At 41.9% G+C, this 18,353-nt stretch overlaps 1 protein-coding gene across 6 annotated transcripts in view; it reads right to left on the bottom strand.

Annotated features, from left to right (window-relative positions):
- The window catches only part of LOC135466070 (chromodomain-helicase-DNA-binding protein 8-like), a 51,651-nt gene extending 40,158 nt beyond the window's left edge, over window positions 1-11,493 (bottom strand). For all 6 annotated transcript variants that reach the window (XM_064743483.1, XM_064743484.1, XM_064743486.1 and 3 more), the window contains exons 1-2: window positions 11,431-11,493; window positions 6,639-8,675 (exon numbers count right to left, since the gene is read on the bottom strand). In XM_064743483.1, coding sequence (XP_064599553.1) covers window positions 6,639-8,543 — 1,905 coding nt within the window. In that variant the 5' untranslated portion in view covers window positions 8,544-8,675; window positions 11,431-11,493. The remainder of the gene's footprint in view (window positions 1-6,638; window positions 8,676-11,430) is intronic.
- Between the last annotated feature and the right edge of the window lie 6,860 nt (window positions 11,494-18,353).

The following is an 18,353-nucleotide window of genomic DNA, read 5'->3' as shown; positions in this document are numbered from 1 at the left end:
CTGTGGATTAGTTCATAATGAATATAATTTATGCCTTTTCATATATATATATTTCACTTCTACAACGGCAACCAGCATTATGGTGGGAGGAAACCTGGCAGAGCCCGGGGATAAACCACAACCATCCGCAGGTTGCTGAGGGACCCTTTATGGACATAAACGGATCACAATTACAAGTATGTCAAATTGGGGTAGTCAGTTTGGAAGGCCTGGCCGATATCTGGTCACACAGGGCTTGCATGGTTAGGGCTTGCATGGTTAGGGCATGTATTAACTGTTGACCGAAGCTCTGTAACCACCAACCAATCGTATCATATATGTATACATGATATGAGAGTCACTCCTTTCCACTCCCCCAGGAGAAAGTCTGTTCTATTGCTTTGGTGTTCATGCTTCAGAAATACTACATGGTGATACACATTCCCACACATGCCTTGATAGCTATAACATTTGTAGCAACTCTGAATTGTGACACATGCAAAATGTGAAAATACTTTCTTAAAAAAAAAAAAAAAAAAATTTCAGGGAAACATACTGTACATGTACAGATGTACAAAAATTGCCAGGACGACACAGAAAGTCTAACAAGATGCCACCAGGTAACCCTGTACTGTGTGCAGGATATACCAAATTGTTAACATGTATGCTAGGCCAAAACTTCACCTAAATCTGTCAGTTGCAAGGCTATGTACTACAGATACATGTACATATAATGAGATTGACCCATAACTTGTATGGCAAACCTGAGACAATCGGAGTACGGGAACTTAAGACTCTAGATCAATGAACCTCAGACAGGTTAGTGTCCTCTGTCCAGTTTAAGAGCTGTTATTATTGGCCAAGCCTTTAGACTGTTTGATTTACCACAGCCTGGTGACAACCCAGGACAGAGCCAGAGGCACATGTAGTCAGCACTGGAAAGCTGAAGTCTGCCACCTCAGTTATGACACCTCATAATTCCTACTGTCTAGCCTCTACATGTACATCTTTAACATTACAACTGATCTCAGACTTGTCTTCACATCTTAGGTGTGAGACACTGTACATGTAATATGTTACTGTCTTGAGATTATTTCACAAGCATTAGATTCCACTGATCTGACTGTCCATGGGGTCTAAGTGTCAGGAGTTTTTGTTGAAGCCCACTGGTCTTCCACCAAGAATGGAGAGCTATTATGTGACAGGTGAGAAAGTGTTTCATTAACTTGTCAAAGATCTGAGGTTTACCCCAGGCCCTCAAGTTTCCTCTACCCACAAAACTTACCATCGTATAAATGAAAAAATTACTAAGTAAAGGACTAAACAACAAACAAATATTGACCAAGATCTCGTCTGCTCAAAGGATTCCAGTCCGAGGTATTCAGGCCCCGGTTCTACACTGAATATTTTACTTGTTTGCCATGGTCTAATCTTCACACACACACATAATTGTACATGTGCACTTACATGTATGCAGCAATAAGTGTTTGGCTTAGGATACTGAATAATACATGTATCACTTAATCCTATTTGTGTGGGTCACACATGTATACATGTACTTAAGTCAGTACTAATGGATCAAAACCTTATCAAGGCTTACAGTCAGCACAATACCGAATAAAATCTCCTTCTGAATAAATTTATAAAAAAAAAATGCATGTATACACATCAGATGTTTTAATGTTATGTTCACCACAATGTACATGTGCTCCTAAAAGTGGGAGAACAAAGAAGAGTAGATGACAGTGTACACATCTTCCACACTTTGTGCATGTACTGTGTGTGTAAATTATCAACTCAAATGTTGTAGGGGTAGATCCAAACCTCATGTGTTCCTCAGGATAGCTTGGTCTGTGCCGGTCTGATTGGCAGCATTACTACCTGGACTATCACCAGCGCTGACCTGCTGGAACTGACCAGGTAAATAGATAACCACCTCAGGGCAGGTGGGGGAGCGGGCTGTACCTGAGTGAGCTGACAAGAACAGCCTTTGTCCCAACAGAAGCCTGCCAGGTATTGGGTGCCTTAGGGGCAGCACCCTTTGTTCCCAGGGAAGCCCTCCCCCCTGGGGTAATATGTATAATGCAAGCCAGCACTTGGAGCACTGAAGATAACTGCTCACCTACATGATACACCTGCAGGCAAAGTGAACACTCGGAGGTAAACATGTACAGGTAGTGGAACACTGGCAGTGTTCAGCAAAACTGCTCAATCAGCATTCAATATCAACGGCACAAATTTCAGACAAGCCTATCACAAATATGACATAAACAATATAATACACACAATTCTGTATGTAAATTGAAATCAATTGAAATTTAAACAACAAAGCATATTTACTTCAGTGTTTCATTTAGGTCATCAGCTTTCAGCCATGACAGGATTCCTATCAACTGAATTCAGAACCGTGAGGAATACATTTAACTATTAGCTTGTATCAAAGATAATTTTTGAAAGCAAACCAGTTTAAGCTTCCAACAAAACTGCCCAGGTAGTATATGCGCACTGTGCAAGTATGAAGGGCTCAAAAAGCTGAAAACCAGAGCAATTTTTAGAACTCACAATGGTTTTCTAACATGTGTAATTCACAGACATTTTACACCAAATATTTCACCTCAATAAATTTATACTTCACATCATTCAAGCCCGAGCGAAAATACAATTCTACTAAGTGCACGAACAATAAGCTGTGGAGGTCATACAACTTCTAGGCAGTTCACCCTAACCTCAGGCCCTTCCTTAGCCTGCTAGCTAAAGCCATGAGAGAGAGGCAGAGACACAGACAGACAGATGGTCAGTGGGGCCTCTAACAAAGAGGTTAGGACCATCACCCCAAGTTTGCTATGGAGTCAGCTTCACAAGTCACACTGATATACAACCCATCAGTGTGAGTGTGGTAGGAGAGGGGGCAGAGCCAATCGCCTTACAACAGATACATGTATTTCAATAGGGACAAGGTTAAGTGAGAGTAGCACCACAGTGGCATCTTGTCTAGGACAAAGTCCCACATAGTTTTCACAGGCAAGTCCTTGGCATTAGGCTAACATCACCAGGCCAGGCATCAACTGGTATCAAAGTAACTTTCGCCCCACACGCACATACATAGACAGAATACATCAGAAGTTAAATTTGTTATGGTAAAACTATATGTACATTTATACACCTAAACACAAGCAAACAAAAATTACTTGTACTACATATCCCATTTACATGCACTTCATTCACTGTATTAGAGTGATTAAATTTTTCTTCCACAGAAACCTGAGGAAGGTAGATTTACTAAAGACTTGTTCAGTGGCTGCGCTCACAGTGGATATTGCAATGATTATTGCTGGAACAAAGGTTGTGTAAATCAGTCATCACCAAAAACTGCTCACTAAATGCAATCTATGTGAAGGATAAAAATCAATTTATTAGACGGTTCACTTTTCTTAGTGGTAAAAGATGTCCTCAATGACTGATTTAAGGATGTGTGAAAAGCAACTGCCACACACAGATACACGTAGATGCCTTCATCCTTGGCAACATTTCACTACATTTTGAAGCCAAAATGAACAGGGCAGGTACCCATTTTCTAAATATAGGGCATTTATATTGGTTTAAAATGGGCCTATATTAGCCAAATTCAGTTTCCACTTGTCTTACCTATATTTGAAGGAGCAGAGGTCTGCTACAAAGGCCTCTAAATGAACCTTGATTAAGCCTTGACACCAAAAGCATACTAATCTCCAGGGGTCAAGATGAAAATTTTGACATACAACTGGGTAGGGCTGATCTCATGATCAATTCTGCTCAGGAATGTTCTTGCTTAAAACATACATGTACATGTACAATACTATTTATGGTGGAGTAAAATATTGGCCTATAATTTTAATCCCAGGTTGCATGATAATCAACAAATACCAACACCATGTACAAGGTGTTCGAAATTGTCACCAGAAGAGGCACTTCAAGAATTATGTACTTGAAAGAATGGTCAAGGAATGTGTCATATTCGAACATTGGCCAGGTAGCAGAAGTTTGTGTACAATCGACATGCTCCATGCCAGGTCTCCAACACAACCCTAACTCCCTCTGAGGAATATTGATCTTGAGTGGAAGGAGCGACGCCCAAACGCCACCACGAAGGTGCTTAGTTCTCACCAGTCTGATTAAAGCAGGCTGTAAGCCGTGGCTTTATTACAGGGCTGACAGGAGATAGGTCAGTCCAGGCTTAACCGCTCAATCAGCGTAATCAATGCGGTAAACTGGTAAGGCGATGGTGGCAAAGTAGGCCAGCCTGGCTCACTACTCCTACACAATCTGCATGACAGTTAACACGCTGTACCAGCTCTGCTCGGTACATACATACTTGCTACTCTATGCCAGCCCTCTATAACTAGCCTACATCTCCTCCAGTACATGTAATCTGCTAATGAGATTTCAGTCTGAGCCTGCCCACAAGTGCTATCTCTGCTGAGAGTCTTCACTGATGGGTTGTCCCTGTGCATCAGCACACATGTTCATTTGCAACCAAATGTCTTATGATCAGAAGGGTATACTGGTAGTGATTGTGCCTGATTGTGCCAGAATGTACCAGTAAGATCCTGTTATCATTAGTGTAGGGCATCAAACAAGCAGGTCTACAAGGTAACTCAAACTAATTAGAAAACTAATTACGCAATAAATATGCAAGATTCAACTTGAGCATGTCAACCGTATACTTCAATGCTCAGTCCTGTACGACTAACTTCCACAAATCAAGCAATGATGGACATCACACATGCGCCTAAAGTTGCAAATAACAGATTGAAGTGGGAGACATCTACCAACTTAGAGCTTAATGAAACCGTATCTTAAAAACTGACAGTTACCTCTTGATGTTAATTTCGTCACAAGGAAGTCGTGTAAACGTAACCTGGAATATGGGTAAATGTTACCTGGAATATGGCTAAATTTTATGTAATATGGAGAAAATTTTATGTAATGTAGAAGCCAAGTGAATGTAATACGCAAATGTGAAGGACTTTCTTGACCTAATATTGCTGGGCTGCTAAAACCTGCCTATGATTCAAAGTCCGCTATTCCACTGCCCTTAGCAATGTGTTTAGTGCAGGTACAATACAAACATTATATGTTCAATAACATACTGACTCAACTGTATAAATGAATACATCATACTGTTCATGTATATCCTATTTAATTTGCATATGAACTCTCTGTAATGTCTCAAGCTGGCTTGCATGTACATGTAAATGATGAACATACGACCATTTTCACACAGCACAGCATTCTTCAGGAACAGCATTCAACTGATATGTACATGTACCACATGACTGTAGGTTTCATAGGAATTTAGCGTACAGTATGTTTGCTTTAAGGAAATGGGACATGGTCATTTTCACAGTTGATATACACAAAATACAGATACAAATTCCCTTACACATGTAAAAGCAACAGAGAAAAATGGACATACCCTGAACTGTTCATTTTGGAATTCATTAGTCTTTGTGTGGCCGATGCCTTCCACTGGAAGGCTTAAGTCTCAACAATGAAGATGAACTTTGATCAGAGAAAATCACCTTCTAGATAGATTCAACATATTTGTCCATGTGCCATACAACATACAGTGTGCCTGGATATTACACATAAAGATAATCTTAACTGCCATAAAAATGACATGTTATGTATTCACAGAAGTCAAGCTGGTAACAATGCAAGATCAGAAATGACTCCGGGACAGTCAATATCAAAACTGACTGCCAGGAAATGTTAGCATATTCACTAAATCATCAGTATCAAGACCCTTTATGGTGCATAACATCCTTACTTTTTTCGTAAAGGGAAGTAACCTTCGGACATCCGTCATGCCTGTGAGCTTCTGGTGGCCATGGCCAATCCCAGATCCCCATGTTTTGTGGTTTTACCACATTACATGTAATAACATACATGTGAAAATATGGAATATACACCATGAAAAGATGTAATGTGGATTGATATACTATTATACTGCAAATTTTCCTACATGTACCTCTCCCATATTAATTTCATCAGAATAGCACGTGCAGGGCCATTTCAAGAGTACGTTTAGTTCCTCAGAACTCATCAAGCTGTATAAATGCTAAACTGAACAAAAATATGATGGTTTAACAATAACAAAGTTTTTCGTACAAATTTCTTTCATTTACGGATTTAACAGCTCTCAGAAAGCATTGTTTTGAGCTTCACGTTATAAAGAAAAAAAAATTATGCACGATCACAATGTCACCTCTAAAGTTTGGGATAAAAATATTCATTATTTTTTTGTGTTTTGAAGATAGCGAAACCGCCTGACTATTTTCATGCTCTCCTCTGCTGAGTGAGGGTTCATGTAGTGCACAGCAATCAAGTATCGGTATTTCTCTACTTTGCCCAAGATAACTGGCTTCATTATACGAGCTCAGAAAATCAACACATCTTACCACCAACCAAGACTAAGATACATCTGTACCAGTAATGCTTGCGAATCCGTACGAGATTTCACTCAGTTACCATTGGCCAATAATATAGTCAGCTTATCTCCCTCACTCTCACCCAAAAAGTCACTTGTAAGTGTGTATGATGTCATTATGATAAAGATTCAAACACATATCACAAAATTACAATTATAAACAAGGCCAACAGAAAAACTTAGCACTCACCTGTGTATTCACTTGTTTACGAGGTGAGGATGGGCTAATCTGTGGCTGTGACAGGGGTGACTTGATGGGTTGTGGTATCAGTCCCTGCTGTGCCTGTCCCATCTGCGAGGATTGCTGCTGTTGCTGTTGTTGTTGCTGCATCATCATCATGTGCTGTTGTTGTTGCTGGCGATGTTTTTGCTGTATCTGGAGGATTTGCTGTTGCTGTTGAGCTTTCAGCATCCTCATCCTCTCCTGTAAGTCCAACATCCTTTGCTGAGACTGTTGAGTCTGAGGCATGCTGTACAGTTGTTTCACTTGCTGTTGAAGTTGTTGTATTTCCAGGTTAATATCTGTCTGCTGGGGGCCCACCCCAGCCATATGTGTCCTGTAGTTAGGACTCGCCTGGCCAACTACCATATTAGAATTGGCCAGCGATGTGCTCACACCAAGACTCATGTTAGAGTTTGAAGAAAAGCCCATGTTCTGGTAAGACGCCACACTCGAGGGTTGCCTCTGTGCCTGCGGCATGCCCATTGTAGCCCCTGGGGAGGGTGTCGAAGGCATCCGTGTCTGGAATGGATTCACAGCAGACTGATTGGTGCTTCCAAACTGCTGCATGCCAGTTTGCTGTAAGCTTCCCTGAGGAGAGGTTAACAGTTCTGTTGGGGTGTGGGACGGAGGTGGAGGAGTTGGGCGAGGGGAAGGGATAGGCCCTCGTGGTCCCCCACTTGGGTAAGATGACTGGTACTGACTAAGAGGACTGTTCTGACTGGGGCTTTGGCTTGGGAAATGAGTTAAGGGTGGGGCCTCATTCATGCCCTGAGCGCCAGGCATCGCTTGGTTCTGAGGGGATGTCTGAAACGTGTAGTGCTGTAGCTTGGAGGTGGCCATCGGGCCTGCAGCAGCAGCTCCTGAGTTTACAACCTGTGGTCCTTTTTGCATAAAGTCTCCTGGCATGCGCTGCAAAGCCTGGGACTGAGAACTAAAGCTGTTCATATTAACATTAGGCTGGCCTGACATGGCTTGTGACGTGGCTGGGTATTGTTGGACTTGGGGTCTGGGGTGGAGCATGTTCATAGAGTTCGGGCTAGACATAGGAATGTGAGTCAGTCTACTGGGTATGTTGGCTGAGGGTGACCCCATACCCTGCATCACACTGCCACCCATTTGACTGTTAGCACTCGACTGGTCAGGGAAATGGCTCAAACGAGATGCCATCTGCTGAGAGTTTGACATCCCATAGTCATGTTGTTGCTGCTGCTGTTGTTGTTGAAGATAATTTGACATTTGAGGAACTCCCCTTCCCATGAGTGCCTGTTGCTGTGGCTGCGACTGCCTCTGTTGTTGTTGTAAGTAGGACATCTGACTATTTGGATTCCAGTTTGTACTTTGTGGAGTCATACCCATCTGCTGTTGGGAGGGTACGGGCATTCTTGGACCACCATGCATGCTGTAACTCTGATAGGGCACAGGAGCCCTCTGCATCCTTGGGCTACTCGGGGGCGGGCTAGAAAACTGCTGCTGAACCTGCTGGGGTGGGGACTGCCCCATAAGGGTAGCCGTCTGACCGCCCCCCACCATAGAGCCAGACATATGATGTAGTTTGCTGTTAGCTCCATACTGGTTATAGCCGACATTGTTGTACTGCTGCTGGGGAAGCATGGAGGACTGGGAGGACATGGCATTAAACTGAGACTGAGCTGGTGACATTGCCGACATCTGAGAGTAGGTTTGCTGAGGATGGTGCTGTCCCGTCATGGGCCCCAGGTAAGAATCGCCCTGGGAGGGCAGCGGTTGCATGCTACCCATGGGCAACATGCCGCCATTGTTACCCGTCATGGCACTAGGGCCAGAGCCAGTGAGCTCATCCAGGAAACTGGTTGTGTCATTGTCAAACAAGCCTAGCATTGGATCATCTGCCATGGCGGAGGAAGTGACTGTGCTGCCGTCCAAGACAGGGATTAGTAGCAAACCATCGTTGTCATGTTGTTAATAAACTCAGCATTGTGGCGTCCTTTCACCAGGAAGGACTGCCCGATACTGAGGGCTCTGCTTCTGCAACAACAAGAAGAGCACAATGAATGAATAACCCTAACATAAGAATGGCTGTCTGCTCTTTTCATGGAAAAACATTTTTAAATCTGATTTCAATCCATAGTAAATTCTGTTTATCTGTCCATTTATTTGATTGTTGTTTACCGGCATAGCCCAGAAATTTTCACTGTCACATCGGTAGTTAGGAAATGAGAAGAGGAAACCAGACTGCCCAGAATAAAACGTCCCTGTCAGCGCAAGACGAATGTTTTTTTGTGAATACATGACTCTTCTAACAGTCCCACAAGAGCCATCCACAGCTTACTGCCACCATGGCCTCAACAACAATGAGAGAGATGAAAATCTAGAAACATGGTGTCCAAGGCTAGGATTGAACTGGCAGCCAAGGGTGGGAGTAGTGCAACGCATACATGCAGTTGAACCACGTCCCATCCAGTGGAGGGTATTAATTTTGCATCTAAAAGTGAACTAACAATTAACACTGTATGTATAACCAGCCAACCCTGTAAAGTAATACCTGAGAATCCACATGCTTAAATAGAACATAAATCTTACATCATAACTGTAAAATCAAACCTGTTCCAACATTTACTTCTGCAGTAATGAATGCTACGTGCAGAAAAAAAAATAAAATATCACACTAAAAGTGCTTGCAGCAAAAGAAGTAGTACATCAAGCCATTTATCAGATAAAGGGGAATAATCATGTCTGAAGCTATCTATCCACCATCTAGTATGTTCATGAACTTTACTTTCTGCCTGAGGGATATTCAGAAATATATATTAAAACATGCATAAACACATTACTGGTGCAAAGACAAAGAAATAAATTTTTGTCTCCTTTAATTATGCCGGTTCAAATATGTCCCATAATTCACTGACAATACCCTTCTGACCTATCACTGTCATCAGAAATACAGGAATACCTGAGCAAGTTCATGCTATGACTGGGTTAGATCAAGGAATCTGTTCTTGTTTGAAAAAAAAAAATGTAGCCACGTAGTCTTTGGGTTGCATGTTCTTCATTTGATTTTTGATGAAAAAAAAAAATGAAAATTTAAAAAAAAAAAAATCTTCATTTGGGATTACATTGCTGCAATTTTAGCAGACACCTTCAGGTCCTAAATTGTAAAATATCGATGATGTTTTATGTTACAGTACAGAGGTATAAACTCTTCAACTGTTCCTGAATGTCACAGTGTAACAGCTTGTAACCTAGAATTTCCCTTTGACAATTTTGAAAATGTTGGGCCATATACAAAATATTTTATATAGCACAGACGAGCTGTGTCATTTTTTTTTTTACCTCAATGTCAGGTGATTCAGATGTACATGCATAAAGAAAAAAGCAACACTCAACATTACGACAGTGTGTTTGTTTTATGCAAGTGAACTTCAGTGTTAATCAGCCAGAATGTGCATCTCAACACCATTCAAGTGTATCAAAAGATACAAGAAGGATCCCGAATTAAAGCTTCTACATAGTAAAAAGTATGTGAAAGACACATTTACACTTAGTGCCAACCAGTCATTCATATGATAGTAAGGATTTATCTCGACTAGAAATACATCTACTTGTGTGTATAAATCCTTGAAAACGTAACACTTATAAAAGCCCAAATAAATGCAGATTACAGATCTAGTTCATAAATCTAGATGGGGAGAGGGGGAAAGGTTTGTACAGAAACCATTCATAAAAATAATTCTGCCAACCATACATAAACAATGTGTCTAATTATAATAAGAATGACACCGTATGGAGATAATTGTGGAGTAGTGCTTATGATAACCAACTATTCCCCAGTAACAGGAATCCGTTAACAGGCACAGGCAAGAACAATAACAAATAAAGCAGTTTTACATGTTACCTTCCTATTAGTCCTGACATAATTTCAATCTTTAATATGGAACAAGTTCAAGAAGTGTTTTGATGCTACACTGGATTGACCACCATTCCTAAGCACCATGTAAAAATGGATGATCAGCTGATTTCCTACGCTAGCTAGCTTTCTTTATGAATGAGCCTCCGGCAAATGATCGAGGGTTAATCTATTCTAATAAAATTTAAACATGGTCACAGCTGTGAACAAACATAGTTTATTTCCTCTCTCCTTGTTGCTTTGGTGTATGCTGTGCAGGTACCCCTACCTCTGTCTAACCTGCCTGTCCTGCACTCTGTAGTGCAAACAATAGAGTACCGTACTACAACCACAACGGACCTTCAGACTCCACAGAACATGTAGAAATCCTGGCAAATTCCATCAAACTTACTTAATGAGAAAGCTCCAAATGATAAAATCAACGACCTGCGAAAAAATATGCCGACTTGTGAAAAGCGAGCAAACGAGCGGACATGTTGAATGGATGTTACAGAGAAAAAGGAACAAAGCTTGGCCAGCGATTTCACGCTTCTCAACCTCCCATATATTTGTGTTGTTTACTACTGCACGTGCAACCCCAGCCCCTTCAAATGGGAACCCAGTAAGGAAATAGTTTTAGAACACTAAAGTATGAACCCCCGATGCTTTCCACCTGAGCAATAGACTCAAAAATGATATTAGAACACCAACACAATGAGAAAAGTTTCATTTGAACGCCATTTCGGCAGCAGTTTTGTGAGAATTTGTGAAGACAACGCGAGCCGTCCGAAACCGGCACTGTAGGTCGAGGTAATCGTCAAAAATAGTCTCAAACGACAGACACATGAATCAAACCCAAATTAAACACATATAAAGGAATATTAAGTCGTCCCATACCTGATTAGTCTGTAAGAAAAGGCAGTAAGTTTCAGCGGAAAAATTTGTAGAGTTAAGACCGTTCTGCCCTCAACATCAGGCATCGTGTGAACATTGAGTGTAGTATGAGACACAGCTATTCTGATTGGTCAATCGAAGAAACTTCCTAGCGAAGAAATGAGAGCTGTTCATTCCACAAAAACAGTCATTACAATGTTTTAAGTACGGTGGGAAACAAGAGACACCATATTATACAACTGAAAAGGCGACAGAAGGTTTTATTTAATCTATAATGTTTCTAATTCTTATGAAAACTTAACCAAACCTCATAGCTATGAAACACCTCTTAGCCAATCATAGCTCTTCTCTCAAATAGCTTTTGGCAAGGGGAATATCTGCTCTGGTGAAAATCAGCCAATCACGAATTAGCCAAACAACAAATACCCGGATGTTGGAGTAGAAATTTGATTTTTTTTTTCTCTTCTTTTGTTGACGTTTTCTGTATGCCAAATCTCTGACTGTTGTATATACAAGTATTGGGTGCCAGGTGTGTTCTAGACAACGAAGAGAAATCTTTAGCTCTAAAATTAAATATCTATACTTTAGTTCAGAAGTAAGCTGTCAGTTAGGAAAGTCCAAATTTATGTTAACTATGGAGTTAACTAGTATAAAAATACATGTGTTTGCTTTAGACATTATACTAGCTTTGCACGACCGTGATGTTGATAAACATACGGCTGTAAATTTTTCTCTCTCTCTCTCTCTTTTTTTTTTGGGGGGGGGGGGGCGGACGGAAAATATTTACACTCATTTTTGTTTGTTACAGAAAAATGTCCCTATGATTAGGTAGGAGCTTTTTTGTTTTGCCATTTATGCAGCGGTATAGCAGTATGTAACCGTATATATATCCAGAAACTCATCGTTACATTTTTTTCAAATCAAAGCCATGACCTAAAATTAACGTACATGTACATTTGCGTTACACTAGCCTATCTTTTGATTCTTAGTTCCCATACTGATCAGTTAATTATAACCCTTTCCCAGATCAATATATAAATCCTCCGGTTTCCTCCACCCATAAAACTGACGTCACGTACATAAATGAAAATAGTAGTGTAGCAGTGGGTCCGAGTTCAAGGATGGACATGAGTACTAAAATACTCCACGATACAGTCAATGTGCATAGGCAGGTATAAATACCAGTGAACACATAGTGATAGAGTTACTACCCATGAACATAAATTCAACTTCTAATTGAACAGACCCCAATACAATATAGTTAAAATATCCACGATCAAAAATCAAATAAATAAATAAATGTATATATATCCAATAATAAAATAAATCCATTCAGTTAACAAGTAAATTAGAAATACAGGCAGATATAATTTTATTTTACTTCTCAAAAATAATATCCAGTAGTCTTAACACTTGGGACGCGCTGTCTATTCAGTTTATTAATCTTTATTATTTTATTTTTAAATTATTTTCTTATTAGAACTGAGTATATGCTATGGTCTGATCAAGAATAAGTTATACTTTCATGAGTTTGGTTTGATTACGGTGGCCAATTTTTCAAACCTTATGTCGTAAAGCTGTAAGTGAGTCAGCGAGAGTTTGATTCGAACCCACAACTTACGAACGGACAGTGCCTTCTTCGAGCAGAATCTAATATCTCCATAAATCATATACACGTAGCGTTCTGTTCGATGTATACGAAGACCTACAGATCTAGTATGGCCTAAAAGCATTTTGTTCTTTGAACATTAAATATAGGCCTATTCAACACAAAATGTTCCACTTTCTTAAAAGTATCATTAATATCGCAATGCTTGGGCGAATTTAAAGAACACAGCCCCTCTAAATATATTTAATGCATGTATATGTCTATTAGCTTAATATATATTTATTGCGCAAATCAAGGTTGTAAGTTACCATGCATCTTTCTCTTTAAGTTTTGCAAAACGTTGTTCATGGCTGAATACTTAATACAGGGTCTATATCGGTATCAGCTATCGTTGATCTTGATTTCCCAAAGTTCCCTACCTTTAGCAGATGCCCTCCCCTCTGTCGGCTTAGTCGCATCGCCGATCTCCTCCAGAAACACCACCCGACCTTGCAGGCCTGTCATGTGGTGTTTCCACGGAAGTAGTCGGTACTTTATCCACTGCTGCCGATGCTTTCAGCAGTGGTGTCGATGTTTTTGCCAGAGATGCTCTTTCTTCATCTTGGTATGTTGGTCCAGCCGATGTTGTTAGTAGATCCATTAAGTTTATCGCTCTAGTTCTTCGTGCCACAGTCGATGGTGAAGTTCCAGTAAATCCTATTGGTGTCACAACTGATGGTGTTTGTGCTCCTGTCCACGATTTTGGCGTTGCAGCTGATGGTGCTTGTGTCTTAGCCGACAGTGTCGAAGTTTCAGTCGATGTTGTTGGTGCTACAGGTGATGGTGCAGGAGCTTTGGCAGCTGATGATTTCCCCTTATTGAGAAACGGGTTTTTAGGCACGAGGTCGGGTGTGTGCTCAGCCATCCATTCATCCTTTTCAATTTTGTTGAAAACCTAAGAGTACAAGAATAACTATTCTTATCGTGAATATGAGATCATGTGTTATTCATTTTTGCTAGTTTTTTAGCTTTCGAGGTGGATGGAATGCATGTCTTCATGCATAACCACATCTCGAATACTTGATAAGACGGCATTCCGTTGGCCCGATGGAAAATATATACGTGGTGACCAAAATCAAATTCCACAATTGAAGAGATAAGACGTTCTTTCCATGTGACCAAAAGTTCATCTTATTACCAAACCAAACTAATTTTCACAAATCAATTCGAATAATTTAGAGTAGAAATAAAGATTTGTGTAGCGGACTAAGAACAACAGATGTGTGGTAATGGTGTTTGAGTTACGTTAGGGGTGTTTACTATGGATATACATACCTCACTGAGGCGACATCTGGGGCTGTACTTGACTTCATTCCATTTAATACTTTCGAACACATCGTGGCGCATGACTTTCTCACAGCGGTGGTTAATCATCATTCTGATATCTCGAGGCTTCCCTAGATGATAACCAATGAATACCCTGGCATACTGGCTTAGCATGGAGAGGTCCGGCATCACGAAGCTGTTGTCATCTGGGAATGGAGCAGTACGGGTGATGGTTTCATACAGGAGGCATGCCAGTCCCCAAATATCGTCCAGCCTGTCCGGGGCTTCCAAAGGCTGATCTCTTCTCCTTCGATAAGCTTTGCCAAAATCAGACAACAAGGGAAAACCTTTGCTGTCTATGAGGATGTTGCTGGGTTTAACGTCCAAGTGGAGAATATTCCTGGAGTGGAGAAACTCTAACCCTGCCACCACGTAGGCACAAATCCACTTGGAGTCGGACTCCTTGATGTAACACCGCATTTTATCCTTGTCCAACCACACGGACAAATCTCTGCGGTCGTAATACGACAAGCATAGATACCTCATGTCTCCCTGGACGTAAGAGGCACACAGCTGAACAACGCGGGGAAGATGACGCTCAGTGCCAAGAGGATATTCCGTGGGGGATCTGTGACATTCGATGAGTATCCTGGATTCCCATTCGCTGTCAGCCTTTCTCATCTTCTTCACGACGAGCTCTTTGTGGTTCTCACCAACCGTCACCAACTTCACGCTGCTAGTCGTCGACTGGTACAGAGTGTCCTCGACAGGCAATTCAGAAGGACAGATATAGCTCCAAACTGAATCTTTGGCAAACTCCAAGGTCAAGTTTGCCGGGAATCTGCGCCGCTTACATACAACGCCCGACTCCATGAAGGTATCGGGCTCTGTCAAAACATTCAGACATTCGTATGATCGAATACGAGTGAAGGCTTTTCTGTAATTGTCTGTTTGGAAATGAACGGTTTTGTTCAGACGCCTCTCGCCGTGACATAATATACCTCTTGGGGTTTGTACATATTCCGGAGATAATGGACGGTAAAATCTCATGACGACGTGGTCATCTGTCTGACTAGTGTCACTACTTAGCTGAGCGGGAGCCACACCATCCGGAAATTGTGCCGTGCTTGGGGTCATAGAACTACCAGCGAATGGGGGAGAAATGCTTCTGTAATACCGCATGGGTACTGTGTCGTCCGTTTGACTGGTGCTGCTGCTCAGCGCATGTGACATTGAAGCACAAGAAGATTCTACATTTTCTTTGAACGACGCAATGGGCGTGGGAGGAGATGATCCGCCATAAAACCTCATGGCTACAAAGTCATCCGTTTGGCTTGTGTCGCTGCTTTGTTTATGAGTCACCGATGCACATACCTCTACGTTTTTGGGTAATGTGGAAATGTTACGGTTAGAGGAAACCTCATCATAGAACCGCATCGGTACGTCATCATCAGTTTGGCTTGTGGATGATGAACTACATAACATATCCCTGGCTTCAAAAGTGATGTTAGACATACAGGTAGGTGACAGTTGTCTGTAATATATCATGGGTATGTCATCATCAGTTTGGCTGGTGCGGCTATTCTCCCTAGAAGGGCTTTCAATGAGAGAATGTGTGGATGGTGAAGAGCCACGTAACATATCTTCAGCTTCAACAGGGATGTTAGTTACAGGGGTAGATGACAGTTGCCTGTAATACATCATCGCCACGAAGTCATCAGTTTGACTGGTGTTGCTATTCTCCCTCGAAGGGTTTTCAGTGAGAGAATGTGTGGATGGTGAAGAACTGCATAACATATCGACGGAAGGAGTCGGTACTTTAGCCACTGCTGCCGATGCTTTCAGCAGTGGTGTCGATGTTTTTGCCAGAGATGCTCTTTCTTCATCTTGGTATGTTGGTCCAGCCGATGTTATTAGTAAATCCATTAAGTTTATCGCTCTAGTTCTTCGTGCCGCAGTGGATGGTGAAGTTCCAGTAAATCCTATTGGTGTCACAACTGATGGTGTTTGTGCTCCTGCCCATGGTTTTGACGTTTGAGCTGATGGTGCTTGTGTCTTAGCCGACAGTGTTGGAGCCTCAATCGATGTTGTTGGTGCTACAGGTGATGGCGCAGGAGCTTTGGCAGCTGATGATTTCCCCTTATTGAGAAACGGGTTTTTAGGCACGAGGTCGGGTGTGTGCTCAGCCATCCATTCATCCTTTTCAATTTTGTTGAAAACCTAAGAGTACAAGAATAACTATTCTTATCGTGAATATGAGATCATGTGTTATTCATTTTTGCTAGTTTTTTAGCTTTCGAGGTGGATGGAATGCATGTCTTCATGCATAACCACATCTCGAATACTTGATAAGACGGCATCCAGTTGGACCGATTGAAAAGATATACGTGGTGACCAAAATCAAATTCCACAATTGAAGAGATAAGACGTTCTTTGCATGTGACCAAATATTCATCTTATTACCAAACCAAACTGATTTTCACATATCAGTTTGAATAATTTAGAGTAGAAATAAAGATTTGTGTAGCGGACTAAGAACAACAGATGTGTGGTAATGGTGTTTGGGTTACGTTAGGGGTGTTTACTATGGATATACATACCTCACTAAGGCGACATCTGGGGCTGTACTTGACTTCATTCCATTTAATACTTTCGAACACATCGTGTCGCATGACTTTCTCACAGCGGTGGTTAATCATCATTCTGATATCTCGAGGCTTCCCTAGATGATAACCAATGAATTCCCTGGCATACTGGCTCAGCATGGAGAGGTCCGGCATCACGAAGCTGTTGTCATCTGGGAATGGAGCAGTACGGGTGATGGTTTCATACAGGAGGCATGCCAGTCCCCAAATATCGTCCAGCCTGTCCGGGGCTTCCAAAGGCTGATCTCTTCTCCTTCGGTAAGCTTTGCCAAAATCAGACAACAAGGGAAAACCTTTGCTGTCTATGAGGATGTTGCTGGGTTTAACGTCCAAGTGGAGAATATTCCTGGAGTGGAGAAACTCTAACCCTGCCACCACGTAGGCACAAATCCACTTGGAGTCGGACTCCTTGATGTAACACCGCATTTTATCCTTGTCCAACCACACGGACAAATCTCTGCGGTCGTAATACGACAAGCATAGATACCTCATGTCTCCCTGGACGTAAGAGGCACACAGCTGAACAACGCGGGGAAGATGACGTTCAGTCGCAAGAGGATATTCCGTGGGGGATCTGTGACATTCGATGAGTATCCTGGATTCCCATTCGCTGTCAGCCTTTCTCATCTTCTTCACGACGAGCTCTTTGTGGTTCTCACCAACCGTCACCAACTTCACGCTGCTAGTCGTCGACTGGTACAGAGTGTCCTCGACAGGCAATTCAGAAGGACAGATATAGCTCCAAACTGAATCTTTGGCAAACTCCAAGGTCAAGTTTGCCGGGAATCTGCGCCGCTTACATACAACGCCCGACTCCATGAAGGTATCGGGCTCTGTCAAAACATTCAGACATTCGTATGATCGAATACGAGTGAAGGCTTTTCTGTAATTGTCTGTTTGGAAATGAACGGTTTTGTTCAGACGCCTCTCGCCGTGACATAATATACCTCTTGGGGTTTGTACATATTTCGGGGATAATGGACGGTAAAATCTCATGACGACGTGGTCATCTGTCTGACTAGTGTCACTGTTTTGTTGAGCGGGAGCCACACCATCCGGAAATTGTGCCGTGCCTGGGGTCATAGAACTACCAGCGAATGGGGGAGAAATGCTTCTGTAATACCGCATGGGTACTGTGTCGTCCGTTTGACTGGTGCTGCTGCTCAGCGCATGTGACATTGAAGCACAAGAAGATTCTACATTTTCTTTGAACGACGCAATGGGCGTGGAAGGAGATGATCCGCCATAAAACCTCATGGCTACAAAGTCATCCGTTTGGCTTGTGTCGCTGCTTTGTTTATGAGTCACCGATGCACATACTTCTACGTTTTTGGGTAATGTGGAAATGTTACGGTTACAGGAAACCT

The sequence above is a fragment of the Liolophura sinensis genome, chromosome 5 (genome assembly GCF_032854445.1).
Source record: "Liolophura sinensis isolate JHLJ2023 chromosome 5, CUHK_Ljap_v2, whole genome shotgun sequence".
NCBI lineage: Eukaryota > Metazoa > Mollusca > Polyplacophora > Chitonida > Chitonidae > Liolophura > Liolophura sinensis.
The sequence above is the reverse complement of the archived record's forward strand: the minus strand, read 5'-3'. Positions and strand labels throughout refer to the sequence as shown.